This window comes from Meleagris gallopavo, chromosome 5 (genome assembly GCF_905368555.1).
Source record: "Meleagris gallopavo chromosome 5, MGAL_WU_HG_1.1, whole genome shotgun sequence".
In the NCBI taxonomy this organism is placed as follows: domain Eukaryota; kingdom Metazoa; phylum Chordata; class Aves; order Galliformes; family Phasianidae; genus Meleagris; species Meleagris gallopavo.
This window is the reverse complement of record NC_139408.1, coordinates 47,733,841-47,755,308: the sequence shown is the minus strand read 5'-3', so window position 1 is coordinate 47,755,308 and position 21,468 is coordinate 47,733,841. Positions and strand designations below refer to the sequence as shown.

General features: G+C 37.4%; 1 protein-coding gene across 1 annotated transcript in view; it reads left to right on the top strand.

Moving 5' to 3' along the window:
- The window catches only part of SETD3 (SET domain containing 3, actin N3(tau)-histidine methyltransferase), a 53,471-nt gene extending 35,045 nt beyond the window's left edge, over window positions 1-18,426 (top strand). Inside the window, exons 7-13 of the mRNA XM_085225603.1 lie at window positions 3,089-3,147; window positions 4,411-4,525; window positions 9,290-9,364; window positions 12,607-12,773; window positions 13,414-13,499; window positions 15,150-15,310; window positions 15,906-18,426. Of these exons, the coding sequence (XP_085081729.1) occupies window positions 3,089-3,147; window positions 4,411-4,525; window positions 9,290-9,364; window positions 12,607-12,773; window positions 13,414-13,499; window positions 15,150-15,310; window positions 15,906-16,349 (1,107 nt within the window). The 3' untranslated portion in view covers window positions 16,350-18,426. The remainder of the gene's footprint in view (window positions 1-3,088; window positions 3,148-4,410; window positions 4,526-9,289; window positions 9,365-12,606; window positions 12,774-13,413; window positions 13,500-15,149; window positions 15,311-15,905) is intronic.
- The last annotated feature ends 3,042 nt before the right edge of the window (window positions 18,427-21,468 follow it).

Below are 21,468 nucleotides of genomic sequence, written 5' to 3'. Positions count from 1 at the left end.
ACACTGAACATGAGATGTGAACCCTTGGATGTCACTGCTTTTCAGAGAGAAAAATATTTAGAAGCCTTTTTTCTTGTTGTTGGGGATTTTTTCCCCCCTTTATCCGGTTGCCATACTGTGTAACTGGCTTCTAGTCTGATAGTGTTTTAGGTGACTAGAATAACAGTCTGTCTCTTTCCACAGTGGCTGCAGACAATCTGGCAGCAATCACTGTTACTTTTTAATATTTTTGGTTATTTTGAGATATCCTCCAAATGTCTCAAAGAAGGCTTGGAACGCTGAAGGGGAAGAAACATTTTTATTTTTTTCTTTAAGAATAGCAGCATCAGGAGGAAAATGAAATTCAACATGCTGCTATTTGTTTTTGCAGTGGTCATCACCCTGATTGCCAGCTCTGACAATATTTTCACAGAGAGGGTAACTAAATAGATGGTATTTGTTCTTTATAATAACTCTTTCAGTAGAATGTCAGGACCTGCATCTAAATGAATATATTCACATTTCCTGTTTCCATTTTTTATTTAACGCTTTTCCCCTCCCAACTTTATGAAACTACTTCATAACAGACTTGAGAAGTTAAAATCAGGATTCATGTGGTGGATGTGTCATGCTTCATAGCTAATCTATAGAGACCTATGTGTATAAACCGATAAAAGCTAGGTCTGGTTTATTGTTTTTTTTTACGTATCAAGTGTTTGTTTAGTTTAAATACGTCTGTATCTTTTTGATCAGTCTAAGCAATTTGCATGCTATGCAGCAGACATCTTCTATACTTTATTAAATATCTGTCAATTATAAATATCAAGGTTTTACATTAATGTCAAGATAGTGCATCAAAAATTCATGGAATATGTGACTTTTTTTCAAGGGTATTTAATACTTAATGCATTTGTGTCATTTTTCTTTCTAGATATATTGACAGGTTTTATTAAGTGTTTGTTAGGGAGATTTCATTTTTACCAAGGGACCATAAAGAGAAGCTGCATACTAAATCAATTTTTTAATCAGAATATTGTTCTTTTTTGTGTGCCTTCAGATTCTGATAATCTGTAGGGTTTTTAAGTTACATACCAGCATAGCCCAGGTCAGAAAGCTAACATAAATGCGCTGACATTGGAGCATCTTAACTTTAAAATAGCTGCTAGTTTCTCGTGTCACAAAATGTTAGAAATATGGTAATCATGTACACCAGGGTTTGTATTCTGCCTTGTGTCTTTTATTAGAAGGCGATTGATTTTATACCTTACTGTAATTTACTAGTATTTTTATTTATGTGAGTGAGGCTGTCTCAGTGCAGAGTTGGAGGGAGTTACGAACGGGGAGGTCTGCGGAGCACGTAGTGGAATCCCAAAATTCAAGTTGGTTCGTTACTTTCGGACCCTTCCCGCCAAACGCTGGTCACGGCAGCTGCTGGAGGGGCTTCCCTCGTCCTTCATCTGCCCGACCCGCTCCGCGCCCAGTCGGACAAGGCGCCGTTCCGTCTTTGGCCGGCAGGTGGCAGGGGCGGCCCTCCGCTGAGGCGCCATGCGGCGCGGGGCACGGCAGGGCCGGCTGCTGCCTGCGGGCTTTCCCCGCTTGGTGCATCGCGTCCTGTCGCTGTAGAACCGATCGTTAATGCTAGCAATAAAACACTGACGTGAAATTGTCGCGAAGGAATAACGTGGGAGACGGATTTTGTAAGAACAAACGCGGGCCAGGCGTCTCCCGAAGTGAGACGGGGTGTCTCTTGGGTTTGTTTGCACGGCGCGGTGAGAGGCGACAGTTCCGTCAAGTGCCGCTGCAAGGAAAGCCGAGAAGTGCCGTGCCGTGCCGTGCCCGGCTCACCGGCGCGATGGAAAATTGGCGGAAATGCGCTTTAAAACGAAACCAAAAAGCGAGGGAAAGGACGGCAGCGTCTAGCGCTAACTCACCCAAAGGGTTAACCGAGGGGCACCTGGGACCGAACACCCAATTGGCAGTCTTTTGTAATATATAATTTGCCTAAAATTGCGCGTTGAGCGCAAGCTTTTGTTTCCTAATTGATTTACGGTTTGAGCCACTTTTACCTCATCCCCTACTGTCCTGCACACGGTGCCAGCAAGTACATTACGGAGAGCGATGATGAATTGCCGCGCACTTGTGATGCTAATGCATCAGGAGTAAGGCGCTGCATGGAGCTGCTGCCTTACAGCGTCACGGGGACAGAGCCGGGCAGCATTCATCTGTATCTTTTGAAATAACGTTTGATCACTTGCTTCAATTTGTCTCTGAGACCTAATTGAACCTGAAGAGTAGAATTTATGTTGTTATGGCTTTCCACTTGCGAGCTGGGATGAAATTCTGAAGTGTGCGAGTGCGGGCTGAAAACTACCCGTGTTGTTTGAAAGTTGAAACAAGTCAATTCATTAGGAAAGTAAAAGGCATTAGGGCTACTTAAAGCCTTTTAGAAATCTATAGATTTTGCTTGTCAGCAACGACTGCAATTGGCTTTCTCAAGTGGGGTTACTTTGCTTTTAAAGCAGGGTATGTGTGGACTGTTGATGTAGGTATGGTCTCATCTGTTTGTCACCAAGGCTTTGTAAATATTTTAATCGGTTTGATTTCTGAAGTGAAGTGCAGCTGTTACTGAGGAAAAAAAAAAATCCAACAACTTCTATAGGTATAGGGAAAGAAAGAAAAACGTATTCTTTTCCTTGAGCAAGTGAAGTGCTTTACTGCCATTCCAGGAAAGTGGAAATAGAGAGAGCTGGTGAAACCTAATGTGTGCTTATTGTCTGATTTCTTTCTCCCACCCTGCAGAGCTGCGTTTTGTTTTACCTTTGCATACTCAGTCCACCTTAATTTTTTTTTAATTTTTGTATGATGTCTGTGGGTTCCAGTCCTGAAATATGAAGAAACAGATTTATGGCGGCTGCTGGGCACAACAAATTAAGTTGACAGTGATGTATGAGAGCATAATAGCATGATGATCCCTCTGTAGCGCGGCTGGACGCCTCCTGCTTCATTTGGCTCTTGTTAGGATCTGTTAGGCAGCTAAATAATGAAATTCTGCTGACTGATTTCTGTTTTCTTTCTCTTTCCACCTTTTTCTGAAACTTGTGTTTCCCAGACCCATCCTAATGCCAGCAAACTACCCTTAAAGGATTCTTTCACTTATGACGACTACAGGTTGGTCTGTCTGTCTTAATTCTTTTTTGCTGTGTGTGAACTGAGGGGCCCTGGTAATGCTTCATTGATGGGAAAGCACAGTCTTGAAATGCTAAACGTAGGGTTTGATACTAATATACTTAATGAGGGAAGTGAAATAAATATGCATATTTTAATAGTTTCAAAGGAATAGTCACGAGTAGTAAATTTAGCCAACTGGCACATGCAGTCTGAGATTAGTATGGTAATTCGTTATTTTTTAAGAAAATAATTCAGTTCATTTTGCTGGAGTTTGTTTTGTTTTTGTGGATTTTTTTTTAATTTTATTTTGTAAGAGGCTTTACCAATACGTAGTAGCAAATATTTAATATTTACAATGGGTGTTGAACTGGAAAGCTGGAGAACTTAAGTTGTAGGTATGAACCTTGAATGTCACTCGGAGGTGCTATGGGGGTGACATAATTACAATAAAAATAAGAATGGTTAAAATGATGAGCTAAGTTCTGTTAAGTGATTAAAATAGCTGGAGTAAAAGGCATTCATGAGGTCTGAGAGGCTTCTGGGTAGGTCTATGAAACTGGCATTTCTGAAGTATGCCTGCTTCACTTACAAGGCTGCAGAGGAGCATGCCAACTTGCAAGTGAAGTGGACTAAAATTTTTCAGGTAAAAAAGAAAAATCCTACTGTTATGTTTCAAATGATATTTATATATTGTATATCAAAGCTATCCACGGTTTTAATTTGTTATTTAAGAAATGAATTAAAATTCAAGTTGACCATACCTCTGTAAGCAATCTGGAGCACTTCCGGAAAAAAAACATCAAACCTTCTGAAAGTCTAATCCTGTTACTACTAATGGAGTCTGGGGAGTTAAAATTATTTTGACCTTCTCCTGGTGGTATTCGTTTTTTCAAGAAGAGCAATGATATATATACTAAGACCAGAGCATAATGATACTTAAAGATTCCTTTTTTCTGTCCTTAGATGTTCGTTTTTGTCTGAAATGTAATAAAATAGAATTTCAGAAATGTTTAGGAAATACTGGGATATTCAGCTTTTCGAAAGATTCCTGTGTTTGAATACATAGCTGGAATTTCATTTACTTAACCTGACTGAGAAGGGTTTTGAGTGATTCTTCTGTTACCTCTTGCTGTTATGAACATATTATTTAAAAAAAAAAAAATTTGGAAATTCCTTATGTAAATGTCTGCTCCAGATTGTGTTACAGGTCCTCCGTACATTGACGTATTGAACATGAACACATAATGTTCTTTGTTTTTGTAGATGGGCAGTTTCCTCTGTTATGACACGGCAGAACCAGATTCCAACAGAAGATGGTTCCAGAGTTACCTTGGCTCTAATACCTCTATGGGACATGTGTAATCATACTAATGGACTGGTAAGGTTTACTTCAGTGTTGTTGAAAGGCTTTAAGGCTTAAGTATTAAGCCTTTCAAATGCCAGCAAACAGTTTTAGTAACTTTTCATTACACTTCTTAATACAGTTATTTTATCTTCCTGAATGATCCTAAAAAAATCTTGCAGTTGAAAGAAAGATTTATCAATTTCTTAAATGTCTTATATTAGTTTTTCAGGAGAGCTTTCTTCATTTAAACAAACATTTAGAAATGATTGCATACAGTTGTGTCTTGTGTAACATACCTTTAAGAGTTCCAGCTACACTATACCTCTTTTTTTTCTTTTTTCCAGACGTTTTTCTGACGTAGAGTTTTGTTTCTGACTAGTCTGACAAAGATTCACAATACTAGATAGATCTGTACTGAGAATATGAAAGTCGACAGTGATGGAGGTAACCTCTTGTAGCTATCATTAGGGAAAGTGGTTAGAAATTTGCAGTTAAGAAATACTGCCTGGTCTCTTAACTGTGCCCAGAGAATCTTGCTATGGAGACAGCAATGACAAGAACAAAGCCCAGTTCAACAAAAACAGTACATCTGTTACTACATCAAAGAAACAAAATGCAAAAATACTACTTTAGGGCATATTAAACATTTAAAGGGTGACACATATATAGAAAGTCAGATCTGCTGACATTTTGTCTTACGTGAGCTGGTTTAGAGGATAAGGTCTTGATTTCATTAACAGGCTAGTTAATGTTGAAGTGAGGAAATGGAAAACTGTAAGAGGACAGTTTATCTGTGTTGTTTAGCCAATGTTGTGTATGCTTCAAGATTTATATTCTAAAATTTTATTTCCAGTAGGTAGTATTATTTAAGTGATAGATACGACCATTCTATTTCAAGTGATCTAGTCCTTTTGTAGGAGAGTTGATAACGAGTGTTAGGACAACAGCACGTGTTACAATTAGTGCTGTAAGAAAAGCTTACTTTAAGTGAACAAAATGTAAAACAAGTTGTTTTTCACTTGATACTTAGTTATTTTTACCATGATTGTTCCAATTGCAGCATCAAATCCAGGCTACAAAGTTGAATGTTTGGCTATTGTATGTTTTTTCTCTCATGTTTTAGTACTGATTCTTGCTTTTCACTATTTTGCAGTCTCACAACTTTGATTTCTCTTGTATGAGAATCTCTGATATCAAGAAAATTGCTTTGAATTCACAAATGTATATTTTTGTAATGTAAGTCTTAGCTGCATGCATCAGTACTTCTTGTACCCTTTTGCTGGGCTTCTCTTTATGATACTTTTGCAGGGACTTGCCTGTATTCATTAGACAGCTCTTAATGAATGCCTTCAAAGTTGGGATTAAAGGGAAAGGAGAAGAGAGGGAAAAAAAAATAACTAGCCCATATTAAAAGAGCAGTTAGGTATGTTGTTTTAGTCATTCAAACTTATATTTAAATTGATAAAGTAATTTTTTATCTTTATTATGTTCCTTTACATTGGGTTTGAAATGGAGCCAGTGTCTGGAGCCAAACCTGCTAGTGCAGTAGTATATCAGAGCTCTAAGCAATTTTTAATGCTTAAGTGTATCCTAAAAAAGAGAAGAGGGGAAGGGAGGAATCTTAAATAATTTGAATTTCTGTACAGACTTTACTCGTTTGTTTCATATTTCCACACAAGCTACTTTAAAATAGCTATAGGCTTAGGAAGAATAGACAACTAGAACACTGACAGTAAGAAAAGCTACTCAACATTTTTCATTCTGTGTATTGTATAGTAGAAATTGAGAAGGAAAAAAACCTGCTAAGGTAACTGTAAGCTGTCTGTGTTGTGGTTTATATTGCTGTAGAGTGGGATGAGGGTGGATTCTGCTGTAGATATAGCACATGAAATAAACAGTTCATTGTATGATAATAAGACATGAGAGATGGTATTGTATGTACCAGTGTCTAGTCTATTCCAAACATACTGAAATGCTTCCTGAGTCATTGACCTACTACATATTCCTGTTCTTGCTGTATTCTACAGGGCCCCATTGCCCTAGCTGGATAATAAAATGCTCTTTGGGTTTTAACTGAAGCCAGGTCCATCCTGCTTTTTCGTGCTTCTGACAGTATTAATTAGATCAACCTTCCTCTAAGAACTATATCAAAATGGTTGTCTTCATGCATTTCTCATTGTTATTCTTCAGTGGGATTGTATTTTGACAGTCAGAGGTTGATTACCAGTTCTGCCAGAGCTTTAAATAAGCTACACTCTGCCTACTGGGCTGGGTCCATCCATAATCACTGACCAAGCAGACTACTGTATGCTTTAAGCCAAACATGAAATTCATATACTGGTCTGCTTCAGAAATAAAACTGGAGGGGTGCAATTTGTCAGCCATGATATGGGAAGAGAAGTGATCACCCTATTAATTCTGTTACATGAATGTTATTAAAAGAAAGAGGAAGTAAGTCTAGCACTCCATTATGCTTTTCAGAAAAGCCTTTCAGATGTGCTGCCGTTTAAAACAAAGGAAAGAAAACACCGCCACTCAACCCATAAAAAAAAAGGAGAAATAACAGCCTGAAAACAGTAGTGGTAGTCTGGTGAAGCGTGCTTAAACTGACCAGATCCTTCCCTTAACGTATTGGAATTCTTCCAATTCTTGAAATTCTCCTGTTACACAATCCTTTGGAGAGCCTGGAAAAGAGTGTTCATATATTTCATTGAGTTTATACTTGAAAAAAAAAAAAATTCAGGACAGGTCAAATGCTGTCAAGAGTTTTCTCTTTTTTTTGAATGCTCTTGGCAGTTTTTGAGAAGGTAACTATTACCATATTTCAACTCGGAGGATACCTTGTAATAGTGAGGGCAAATCCTCTTCACTTGCAACCATCAATTCAAGGTTGAATAACTTTGTAAACGGTGGATCTTAATTAGAAATTGTTCAATCCAGCATAATGAATGCACAGGAACTTGTGTGTTGAAACACTGCAGTCTGTCTTTTGCAGTAGCCCGTGTTGCATGACTCTAATGTTTTCTTCTGATCTCAACATACCACAAATCCTTTTAATAGATCTTGAGTTGTGGCATCTGTGTGCAGTGCAGTTACGCAAGTGTCCCACAGGGCCAGGCTGCCCTCGCTTGTGGCTGCCATTTTGGATGTGCTGTGTCTGAGGCAAGTTCCCTGTGGTCACTTTGAAAGCATTGTTTTGGCTTACAAATGCACCTTTGGTTATGCAAGCAGTGTAAAGCTATTAATATGTAAACCATTGGCCAGGCTTTCAAAATAACCCTTGGAGTTCTGTCTTTGGATAAATTTTGGAATCATAGTATAATTAAACTTGATTTTAAGTCAGCTTACGAAGAAATATTTGTTCATTTACTAAGACTGATACAAAACTTCGGCTTCTTCTAAGTTTTCCTGTAGAGCATATTTTTCAGAAAGTTAGCTTTTTAAAGATTAAATTCAGAATGTCTGCCATAATAGTTGTTTTCTGATTGTGCAGCAGATTTTGTTTCAGCCTGTGTTTGCATCTGTGTCTGTATGTTTATAATAATATTCAAAAGTAATGTCAAAGTATTACATTTTTAGAATAGCCTTACTTGGTGGTGTGAACACTTGATCGTTCTGGAGAAGTACAGGTTGGTTAAGAAATTTGCCCTCTTCCATTGTCTACTAAAAGAAAAATCCTGTTAGCGTGTGAAGGATATTATCTAACTTTAGATAGATTATTTGTGTGTAAATTATAATTTTCTGAAGATTATATCCCCTACAGATCCACAGTTATCTAATCCATTTTCACTGGGAGATCAAAAATATGCTAGTAGTTGAAGGATAAAACACAGAATGTAGAACTGTTATAGGCTCCTGCGGGCACTCGTGGGAGTGACAGAAAGCTCAAGAACTTTTTATAAGCAGCAGCTGGCTTTAGCCTGGAATGGGTAGGGGAGACAGTCGGTGACAAGTGGTAACCCCCAAGAGTCTGTCTTTGAACCTGTGCTCTTGAGCATCTTTACCAGCTGTGGCCAGCAGAGTGAGGGAAATGATTGTCTTCCTCTACTCTGCGCTAGTGAGGTCCCATCTGGAATACTGCATCCATATCAGGGGGCCCTATCACAAGAAAGATTGGAACTGTTGGAGCAGGTTCAGAGATGAACAGAGGGCTGGAGCACCTCTTCTATGAACAAAGGTCAAGGGAGCTATGCTTGTTCAGTCTGGAGAAGAGGAGGCCCCAAGGAGACATCACTGCAGTCTTTCAGTGTATAAAGGGAGCTTATAGGCAGGAGAGAGACAAATTTTCTACACAGTCTAATACTGGTAGAACAAGGTGTAATGGTTTCAAACTAAAAGGGGAGATTTACATTAAATATAAGGAGAAAATTACTCAGGGGGTGGTGAGGTGGGCTAGAACAGGTTGCCCAGAGAAACTGTGAATGCCCCATCGCTGGAGGTCTTCAGAGTCAGGTTGGATGGAGCCCTGGGCAGCCTGATCTGGTGGGTGGCAGCCCCCATGGCAAGGAGTTTTGTGATTGTATGATTCTGTGATTCTATCCTACTTTGTCTCACGGTCTTCCATTCATTTCAGTTATTTCCTTTCTTAGATTTCTGCAATTCAGAGAGAATTTTAAAGAGAGATCGATTAGAAATCATAGAACATTTATTACTGTCTGTATTATATTGGGTAGAGAAATAAATATATGCAATTGCTACTGTCAGTATGTATTTCCATTTGGACGATGCTTAATCAACACCAGGGGAGATGGATGAAAAAAATGCTAAAGGTCTTTTTATTGCTCTTTCCTTGGGTAGATCACTACAGGCTACAATTTAGAAGATGACCGTTGTGAATGTGTAGCACTTCAAGATTTCAAGGCTGGAGAACAGGTAATGTGAAGTTGTCTTCATAATAATTCTTCCACGAAGTTTTGTGAAAAAACGTACTGGAAGGTGAAGGATACTCTGATAAAGGTGGTCTGTACCAATATTTGTGTAGTAGATAGCTGATTTCAGAGCTTTTAATTAGCTGCAACAGTTTTGCTAATCTACTACTAAAATTTGCACAAAAAATGACACTTGAAAACTCCCTGTAAAATTATAATAGAAGAGTGGTTTGGATTAAGCCCTGCTACAATTGAATTTTATTACCATTAGCTAATTCAGTGTGAAAACACTACCGAGCTAATTAAGTACATGATTTGCAAAATGAAAGATTTTCCATCACCTGGTGCACCCCAATTTTAAGTGGGCATTGATTCCTGATGTTTTTGATAACTACTTGAAATATTTATTCACTGCTGAATGTACTGACCCTGACTTCAGTATTCTAGCAAAGGTTAATAAAAGACTCATATCCAAAGCACCAAAGATAAATATATTTTAGATTTGCAACCTTACTTTATCTGCACTGGCAGGTTGTAGACTCTGAATATGCAGTTGTTTTACTTTTCTTGTTAGTTTCTGAGAGAAGATTAAATGCAGTATACTTGTCAATCATTTTACCCATGTTTCCAATATCATGCTTAGTGATATGAGAATATTATCCTTAATGAGAAGGAGCCTAAAGATATATTCCCTTCCTTTCCCACTCACATTCCTGCATGTGTACACATCTTCATCCTTAAACAGAAAGTAACAAAAATGAGTCTGGTAAAATGCACAGAACAGTTCAGATACCAGTATTCTGTTCAGAACTGCTAAGAAGCAAAAAATGAATGTTCAAACTAAGTCTGTCAAGAGATGCATTGAAGATGGTGGTTCGGGACTGTAGGAAATTCCTGATGGGAGTGTTCTTATGCTGTGTCAGCAGCCAGTATAAACACTCAGTGCTGCTGCACTCCATTTTTCCTACTGTTTGTGTGATAGCAGTCTGCATGGACAAAGAAAAAGACCTTTTTCCTTTAAAACATTCTAAAATGTTTTCTAACTCAATATATCTGAGTTACTACCTTTAAGTGTATCATTTTGCTAGTCTTATGCTTTATAGTCTTTTGATTTTCATTTTCCTTATGTATTGTTACCTTCTTTTTGAACAAAGATATGTATGAATTTTTTAAAGTGTGGCTTTCCAGAGGTATATTTATCCTCATTGCTATGCTGTGTTTCACAGTGATTGTATATTTTTTTGTGTTGATCTTAAAATTTGTTATGGTAGTCAAATATTTGCTGTTTTTCCTATACCAGTATGATGAGTTAAAAGGGGTCCACAGTTTTTTCCAGAAGTGATCCAATTTATAATTTTCCACAGCTGGCAATAGATGTGTTGCATAGCTTTCTGGCTGCTCTCTCAATTTCAATTATAGAGGCTTTCTCTCTTTTTTATTTTATTTCAGTGGTTTCACTTTGCTACTTATTTATTTTTTTAAATCTGTGCAAACTTTAACTGCTATCAGTGTCATTAAAGTGTTTTAATTATGTAATGGTTTAGTCTTTTAATATCGTGTGAAGATGTTATTCCTTACAGTTTTAGTAGGAAAAGTGCACAGTCCCTGCTTTTGCTGCTAAAAAGCGAGGCAGAAGTCCACGGAGTCTTATCAAACACTGGCCTCAAATTCAGGAGCTTCTCGTATGGCCTAATTTGCCTTCTTGTGTAAGAGAATACTGTATAATGTATGCATGACTGTGACAATTTAATATGAGGTATAATGCAGTAGTTTTCAAACTGGACTCCTCAACTAATTGAGCCAGAGTTTCTTCTGTTTGTGCAACATTTCCAATAATCAGGTGGAGATTTGCATTGGCATTTCATTTCCCATGGTTTGCCCAAGCACTTTTTGGAAGGGCCTTCTTGGAGGAGGGGGTTGCTGACCTGACTTAGCCCTTGCATACATAGGCAGGTCATTCATTCCTTATATGCCTGCCTTATTGTGCAATGTCTACTGTAATTAAATATAACATTAAAGCACTTAGTGCTTAGGGCAAATACTTCTAATCTAAAACTGAAAACTAAGAGGTAAATGGCATTGCCAGTGTTGTTGAGCCGTTAAGAGAACATCGTGCTTTTTTCTGTCAGCTAGCCAGGGGTGCAGACTTTCAGATATCCAGAGCATTGCCCTGCCCTAAAGTTAAACAGGTTGTTCTGTAACTGCTGAAACTTTATTTTTTGATTGACAATTCCATTGTCAAGGAAAATGGAAAAATATCCTCTTGATGCAGGAGATTACTATTACTCTGACCTCCTGTCCCATAGACTTCGTACAGCTTAAGAGTTTGTAATGCTGTGGATTACTCTAATAGGTTTTAAATGTATTTTAACCACATTTATTAGCATGATGGCAATCAAAGATTATTAACTACCTGTAAGTATTTTGGGAAAGTCAGTTACTGGGCACAGGAAGCAGATCTCAGTTGAACGCTGTTCCACCATAGGTAACAAACAAAAAAGAAAACTTAATTGAATTTTGCACTTTGCACCAAAATTAATGAGATACAAAAGCACCCATAAGAAAAGAGACTTTGCTTGTCCTGCTTTTCATTTATCCACTTTTAGGTAAACTTTTTTGCAGGTTGAATTTAGGAACAGATCTTTGTGTATGAATTAAAATTGCATTTGCTTTAGATAAAGGGTTTGGAGTGTAGCACGAGAGGAAATATTGGCTTAACATGGAACTGATCTCTCTGTATGATTTACTTTGGTATACCCATGTCTTTAGGTAATATTAAAACCAAGCCAAAGTTGATCCTTCCATGATTCTGTTGTGTTGAACATATGGGGAAAAAATGACCCCAGAAACATCAATATTTTTAATGAGTTGTCCTTATCTCAAAATGTTCTTTGGCTCACGACAGTGTAGGATCTTTGAAAGCTTATTTCTAAATACCAGTGTTTTATGAGATTGTGAGAAACAAAGCAGTTTTTTTTAAAGTATGGAATAAGAATCTTTTCTCTCCTTTTGGTTTCTTAGTTACATGTATATGTTTACTTCTGCCTCTAGACTTTATGAAGTTTATACGTGATATACAGCATTTGAATCAATGCCATCAAACAAAGCATGTTTCTTCATATGACCAAGTATAACTTGTACTGTGAATAGTAACTTTTCCAAGAAATAACTTTCAAATTATGTCAGATTTGTGAACTAATCTTAAGCTTTTTTCCTGTCCCTTCACTTCTCTTTTCATCCTTCTAGATTTACATTTTTTATGGCACTCGGTCAAACGCTGAATTTGTGATCCACAGTGGTTTTTTCTTTGATAATAATTCACATGACAGAGTGAAAATAAAGCTTGGCGTGAGTAAAAGTGACAGGCTGTATGCTATGAAGGCAGAGGTCTTAGCTCGTGCTGGTATCCCAACGTAAGTTAAACACAATGTAGTGTTGTTTTTTCTAAAAAAAAAAAAAAACAAAACCACATTTCTAATGTATATAATGTCCATTAATGCATAGATAAAGCTGTTCTGTGATAGCTTTCTTGTGTCTAATATTTCTCATGTTTGTATAGTAAACTAAAGTTGTTATAATAATATTTACAGAAGTTCTCTGAGCTATATTACCATCTAATTTGGACCATATATAAGGGAAAAAAGTCTTTGCTTTAATAACTATTTGAACAAAAACAGAGAGAGGATTAATTTGAAGTAATCTGTGGTTTTTCTTTCTTTCCTATCCCTCGCAGACGTACTACAATGCTCAGTATGTGAACCACAGCATTTTCCTTTAGTCTTTTCAGTCCAGAGGGTACTGTTAGGAGCAGCAGACATGAAACATTGCATTTTCATGCATTTATTATGAAAACCATATAAAATCACTGTAAGTGTAAAATTGTAGAGATAATTGTTCTTTTCAGATACAGGTTAGAAAAGATTTTCTTCAGTTTAAACTAAGGTTACTTTTGTAACACCGCATTTATTATACTCTTAAAGGTCTTTTTAAATAAGTTCAAAGGTATAACAACAGAACTTGTATTTTCTCTTGTTTGATTGCTTCGTTTGTTAGTTCTAGTGTTTTTGCCTTGCACTCCATTGAACCTCCAATCTCTGCCCAGCTTCTGGCTTTCCTTCGAGTGTTTTGTATGAATGAAGGTAAGATAAAACTATCTTAATTCTTGTTTACAGTTTTGATTTTTTTTGTTTGTTTTTATTATACAGTGGTAGGCATTTATATAAAACATTAAGATAGAAGATCAGAAAAAGGAATATGTTGGAGTTGATGTTACAAGAACAACTGTGAGTCAGTGAGAAACCCAATCTTTGGCAGTGTTGTCTAAAAGAATATTGTAGTAGCATAGACTTTCAGAACTCCTGAAGAGGCAATCCAATAGATATTTCATCTCCCAGGCTGTTGTCGAGTGAATGAGTTTGGAGCTTGATCTTTACTTCTTAGTTTTAAAAATGGTTCACAAAACAAGATGATGTGAGACTTAGGGTTTTACAACACTCTTAAAATCATAGCAGATTAGTCTTTGCTACCTGAATCATTCATGTGCAGAACTGGAACATTTCGTATTGTGTGAAAAATATGGAAGAGAAATTTCAAAGTTGAGTGTTTAAAGTATTTTGAGAATTTATAGTCTAAATTCAAATTATGTACTTAGTGGTTTTTGTTGTGTTCATCTTATGTTGGAGGGATTCACGGGGAAAATAGATACAACGTTTACATGACAGTGAGAGAATTGCCTTGGGGTCAGATATGCTGTACAAATAATAATGATTTAATATCAGTATAAATATTGGTGCTGTTACATTTTTTTGCATGTGTTCTATTTGTTTTCTTTTATAAAAGCTTGCCTTCTTTAGTGTCATAGCTTTGCTGCATCCTGCTTGTCCTTCTTTTAGAACTTTTTAAGAAATTCAAGTAAAGAATCTTGCAGGGGGTTTAATTTTGCCTTGGAAAAGGAAATATAATGAGTGGACATCTTAATTGCGCTTCTCAGATATGACTGTGCTTTGATTACTCGTGTCCCTAATACTTCCTGATAGAACTGGTAAGTTTATTGGGAAACTACGTGCAAGGAGTTATTCCATTAGGAGAAAGATACTGACTTTGGTAATCCTCTTGTAAACAAGTGGAAATTTAAGTACATAGCAATTTATATTGCAGATGTCAGTCATCATTCTGCTGTTTGCAGTGCGTTTTACTTGAAGTTTATGGTGGCTGCTTTGCAGGAGTGAAATTTGGTAATTAGAGATTGATAGAGTAATGCCAAGGAGCTGAGTAAGCATTTTCTACTCTCTGCACGGGTTTTTGATGGGTTTCTCTTTTGTCCAGCCATAGGTAGTTTCTGCTGCTGAAACAGATTTCTGATTATTCTATAATCTAAAAATTGTTAGAAAAAATAATCTGTTACTGTCCGCAATTTTCTCTGCCCTATTCCTTTTATTATCAATAAGTTCATCAAACTCTTTGAAGAATTATTCCTTTCAGTTTAGTTTATTGGTTGTAATACAAAACATCCTATCTCACAGTCAGAATTGCGTTGTGCATGAGATACTAAAATAAACAGATCTTACTTCAGAGTGGAGAAGATCCTCCTTCTCCCCGCAAGACTTCCTGTTGCCTCTTTGAGAAGAATCCTGGAGTCAATCAGCATATTTGATAATTCTCGTTTGAAAGCATTTTTTTGCTTAGCTACTCAAAGCTGTACTCTTGAAGATAAACTTTTCTGCAGTTTGTTAGCTAACAAAGTGAATGACAAGATTGTTTTTAACAGATTGGTTTTATACTTATTGCAGAAGAGCTGAAGGAACACTTGATAGGCGAGCATGCCATTGATAAAATCTTCACTCTGGGGAACTCTGAGTTTCCCATTAGCTGGGACAATGAAGTTAAACTTTGGACATTCCTAGAAGCCAGAGCATCCCTTCTTTTGAAAACCTATAAAACAACGGTGGAGGTAAAATTATTATATGTAACATGAACATCTGAAATAGTTTGTATTACAATCGTAAGAAGAGATATTTTGTCCCCATCTTCTCCTTCCAGACTTTCATCTGAACAGTAGTACATAATTCATTTTGCACTTCTGAAAGTGTGGAAAGATATTTGCATTATCTAAGGAAAATCAAATAAGATTACAAGAAAGAAAATTTTGTTAATGTAATTTTTCTTTCACCAAATAAAGACTACTTGCTTTTTCTCTGCAAGTAAAATTGGGTACCCGTTTCAACTTGTTGTCTGTTAGTTGTATTCTCTAAACTGCAAAGAAACAAACTACAACTGCAGGCATATTTTAATTGAGTGTATATGTTTCATGTGTTTGTGAAGTCTCCTGACTTTGTTTGTTATGCAGGCTGACCTATGTGGAGAAACTTTTGGCTTCTTTATGGATATGTGACAAATTTCACTGGAACTTTATGCAGGCCCCCTCGTTCCTATATGTCTATTTGGATCACTGTCACTTACTGTTAAAGCATAGAGAGAAAAATTAAGGGATTTTCTTCTACTGTTGGTTGTTGATAACAAAAAACCTGCTTTTTCTTTTCTACCAGGATGATAAGTTGTTCTTGGAGACCCACGACCTTACTTCACATGCGACAATGGCTATCAAGCTGCGATTAGGTGAAAAAGAGATCTTGGAGAAGGCAGTGAAGAGTGCTGCTGCTAGCCGGGAGTACTATACCAAACAAATGGCGGATGGAGCTCCACTTCCTAAATACGAAGAGAGCAATATTGCCTTGTTGGAGAATACTGTGGCAGACTCTAGACTCCCTATTGTCTTGAGAAACCTTGACAATGTGGAAGAGCAAGGGGACTTAAAGATTGATGAAGCTATGGATGCAGAAGTCACAGAAAATGGGTTTGTAAATGGTGAAAACTCTCTATTTAATGGGACCAAATCAGAAAGTGAAAGTTTAAATAAAGAGGAAAGCAACAGAGAGACTGAAGATGCCAAAGAATCTTCTTCGGAAAGTACTGATGAGGTTAAAGAATAGTTCTAAAATTTGACTTTCTTGTGAAATTGAATTAGCTGAAGTTTATGAACAGTGCATTTATGTTGGTGTGTTTCTTTGTTAACATTTCTCTTTCTGCAGAGAAAAATGTTTTTGCTGCTTTATATAAAAATGAATTTTTAAGTTATTAAAAAGGTTTAGCACCCCTTTTCAATTAAGATTGCCATCTTGCTTTCAGGCAAAAACTGGGGATAGAGGTGCCTTTGGAAGATTTTGCAGCCCTTTGTTGAACCAAATGTATTTTCTTCCTGGGGAAGAATTAAGCTCTTCTATCTGCTGTGCTTTTGTTGTTCTGTCACTCTGACTACCGAAATTAAAAGCTTGCTCTGCCTCCTGCCAAGAAAGGCAGAAGGCAGGACTGACTCGGTATTCAGCATGAAGGTGGGAGAGCAGTACAGCAGAAAACTGGATAAGATGTTCAGAAACTTGGGAGACTTGTTGAAAACCTGTTTAAAATCAGGTATGCCAGTCCACAAAAAGGTAAGGTGGCAACCTTATGATTGGTAGTTTTAAATGTTGACGAGAATCCAAATTGTATACACTTAAAGTGATCTCTGAAAATTTCAGTTTACTTTGTCTTTGTTTACTGTATAAAAATATCTCATCTTTCTTCTTCAGTCAGAGTTAGGCTGCTACAATACTACATTCACCAACTTTTAAAGGCTGACTTTTTATTTCCAGATGGTACCTGTTGTTATTTACAATGTTGGCAGTGCTACTGGAGAGTTTGAAAGCAGATAGGCCAAGCCACAGCTTTAAAATGTACTGTTCAAAGTGAGGTTGCTTCCCAGCTTCTACAGGTTTTCACAATTAGCTAGAGATTTTCAAAGCTCCACTTTTGACTAAACCATTATTAAAAGGAAAATATGATTAATATTCCTGTCTGCTACTCCTTCATTTCTTTGTTGTTGGATGTAACACTGAATGTGATGTGGTTACTTGATCCTATTCAACTTCATCTGAAGATGCTCATTGACACAGTTTTCTTGAAGGAAATGGCAGGCTAATGTATTTTTTGGCCCAAGTGGAAACCAAAGCCTAGTCTGCAGTATGCTTTGCCATTTATAGTGTGTCTTTCTGATGCACGTTTCTCTGGATACCTCCACAGGTTAACCAGGTTTACTGTCTCCAGCAATTTTGGTCACCGCCGTACAATTTTTAAACTTGTTGAAAACAATACAATCCTACCGTAGTGCAATATCAGGACAAGGGTAATTTCAAGGTCTGATTTTGAAATTACCTGTTTGTTGGAAGGAGAAGAGGGTGGAATATTTTTATTCTGTGAGTGAATGGAGAGGTATATAAAGTGATTTAGTTCTCCTCCCAGTATTAAGGATTTTGTCTTTTACCCGTTTTTCCTTAAAATCAAGATATTGGAAAGAGTAAAGAAGTTTGGACAGCAGTTGAAAGTTCAATAAATGTTGCAAGCTGTTCATTCAAGATCAGTTGCAGTTAAGTGTCTTTTGGCATATAGATAGTTTTATTACATTTTGCTTCTTTCATACAACTTGGAAAATGTGTTTTTGCATAAATTTTTGGTGCAATGCACATAAGTAGTGACTTTCAGGTTGTCATAGCAGTTTTGGTGTTCAGCTAGTATCAGTGTGGAGAAAATTAAAAAAAAAAAATAGTTTTTTAAAAAATATTTCACTAAGAATGGCGTATTGCCATTGCACCTTGGGTATTGCTTTACCACTAACAAGATGCTGGACCAGTATTTTTGTAACTATATGCTGCCTTTGGTAGAATGTCATGAATTGTTGTCTTGACAGTTTAAATGTCATACAGAAGTAGTTACTGATCACTTTTTATTAGGACCAATATTTCATTTCTGTTTCTGCCAGCTACATTGCACAACATTGTAGTAGATACTATGATGAAATCCTGAATCTAGCTTTCCTGAAAATCATAACTGTAATCCGGAATTTACATGCTTTGATTCAATCTGATACACTGTATTTTGTTCCAGTATTTGCTAATAACTATGGCTTAGCAAAGCCTGTGGTCACCACAGGACAGGATGTGTGGGTTTTCTTGAATAAAATATAGTTCTACAATATCTTCCCTAGTGAGAGTGTATTATACAATCAAAATCTGTACCTGCTGCTGACTGCTGTATCTCGTGGGGTATGGGAGGAGGAGTAACTGTCCAAGTACACAGGTGAAGGAAGGTTAAAGGAGAACTATCTGACAATTAAAAGGGGGATTCTAGTGAACAGAAACTGATCTATTAAGCACACAGCCAAATTCTTACTCTTCAGATGTTAGTGTCATTTAGCAAAATGTTGCACACAATAAAAGTAGTGAGTAATCTCATTTTGTAATTTGCATTTCTCCTTTACACGTGTAGCGGTTTCTCAGAACTAACCTAAAGCTTCAGCTTTTGAAAACTGAGGTGGAAACAAAAAAAAATTGGCGCTGATGAGCCCTTATTACCATCTGTCATGAAAACAGACCTTTCAAAGCATTTTAAAGTTAACTTTCTTCATAATGTTTGGTTAAGAGGCTGTTCACACTAATCTCAGGCTAAATGCCAAATCTTGCTTCTGTTTAGCTGTCTATGTGAAGTACTCATGCAAGAAAGGCATCGCTTGGATTTCTCAGACTGTTCTCCAAAAACAAAATGGGAGGGGAAAAAATAAACCTTTTGAATTTTGCATGAACCTACCTACTGATGAATCGTTTCCCTAACAACCTGCAACTTCTCTGGCTGTACTGCAGGGTTGTATGCTTCCAGCCCTGTTGTTGAAGTCGTAAAACACACGAAACAGAGCTACAATCTCCTCTTTGAAAAAACAATGTTAAGTGTGTAAATTCAACCATAGGATAAGTGTTGTCGTGAGCGTGAGCATCTTAGCCATAAAACTTGGGTATATCGATGGCATGCTGAAAGGTTGAAGTTTCACATTCTGCTTCTCTCTAATTTGTATGTTTAGAAACTATGTAATACATGCGGCTGCCAGTTCTTACCTTATAAAAAGATGTGAAGAAATGACAAAACATTGCAATTTGAAGCGTTTCAATCTGATGCATTGAAGTTGCTCCCCCAAATCCGCTTCTCTTTCCTGGTTTTATGAACTGAAAGTGAGTTTTTGGTGTTCCTCATACTCTGTGCCAAACAGGAGCGTTTAGACAAAACACTGCTCTACCAAACACTCAGACAAAGCAGCATCCAATCCTTTTCTCCAGACTTCTAATCCATGTTGAAGTCAGATGTGATCACATGACTGTCACATCATTACATCCGCTTCCTTCGTCAGGTGCCTTACTGCACCAAGTGCAGCATGGAAATTGGTGACTCGCTGTTTTTTGCATTTCTCTGGTGTCCACATCTATTTCCTAGCAAGTGCAGCAGGCTTGGAAATTGCGCGAGATTTGTGTTTAAAATAAGATAAAAATCTCAGTTGTACTTTTGGGGAAAAGGCAAAACATAAACGGATGATGGATTCTTTTGGGTTTAGTCTCTCCTTAAATTCACTGAAATATTCAGCACATCTCACAACTGAAAGGATAGCAGCTATGAAGTTAGTGTAAATGGCACAAACTTCAGCTTTAGTGATACAAGTAAAATCTATTTCTGTGAACTCATTTAGTGAAAAACACAACAACACTCACATTTTCCTAAATACCATATTGCCTGTCCTGTGGCACCAAACACAAACCAAAGCACCTATTTTTTTTTACTTTTTTTTTTTATTTTTCTTCCTTAGCCCTCTGCTGAATATAAATGCTCTAGTATTCGTTCTCCTGGATTATCTGTAAGAGTTTAAAGTACGACCAAATAAGTTGTTTTGTAGCAGCATATATTGGTTGTGATCCTTGGCTGCTCAAGGAGAGCTGCTTGGTGCTGGGGCTACAGGGGGGGTTTGTGTGTCCCTTCTGGGAGCATTGCTCAGAGCCACAGGAAGCAACATTGAAATCCATGGCAGTGCTGTGTTCAGGACAGTCACCTGGACGATGATGTACTCATATTTTTGCATAAATTACCGCTTCGTTGCATGAAGGTGATCGAGCACGGCTTTGAACCTGAGTGTTTGGTGTTCCAGGCCAACCCTTGTGTTCACTGTGCTAGAACTCATTTCTTTTTTGTTTCTGTTTTTCAAAGATCTGAGGTCTGTCCCACACAACATACAGGTTTTTTTTGTTGTTGTTTTGTTTTGTTTTGTTTTGTTTTTTGGAACTTTGCGATTTTGGATAATCATTTTCTCATTCTGTTCAGACAGAAAAATAAGGACTGCTGACCACTGCAACTGGTGCCTTCAAGCAGTTTAACTTGGATTTCAGTGGAGTAGATCTGCAGCCCATTGAGACTTTTCTCTGCTTCTTCAGAAAGTTGTTGAAAATCTGCATGAGAACAGGGAATAAAATCCCACTCCTGTTTCCCAGCTGAATTGCCATTATTTATGCACAGATCGGGACACCAGCAGACTCAGATAACTGAACTTAAACGTTTAACATTCTTTTTAATATTAAGCATATATCACTCTTGAAAAATGGGTGAGCTTGAAGCCCTGAACACGACTCATTTGTCCTCCAAACAGGGACAAGGGGGGGTTGCCCATCTCATCCCATTCTGGTTTCTTTGTGAGCCAGCTGACAGCAGCTGGGTTCCTGCATTGTTGCACTTGCAGGTGTTACGTGCTTTTTCTGCTGCTTTGCACCAGGCTGGAGTCACCTTTCTGTTCTATAGAGGCACTACTGTCCAGAGGAGAAATCTTTGCTGTCCCCACCAACCTATCCCTGTACGAGTCCATAGCTTTTGTGTTGTGCTGTTGTTTAACGTGGATCTGTGCGGAGTATTTTTTTTTTTAACTTTCTTTTTGTGGTTACTGTTTGACTTAATCATTCTGCAATTTGTTGTCACTTTTACAAAAAGTGACTCTGTTTCTTCTCTGTAAGACAAAATTGGGAGCTATGTAGGTGTCATGTATCAGGCAAATTCATTTCCCTTTGCTTTATTCTTCCTTGGTTCACCACATTCACCACTGCTGGCAACTCAGCCAAAGCCTAATTTTAGCACTAAGGAGATGTGTTATATACAGATTTGTGGTCCAAAGGTAGGAATAACGTGCTTTGAAACTGAATCCCTGTACAGAAGCGA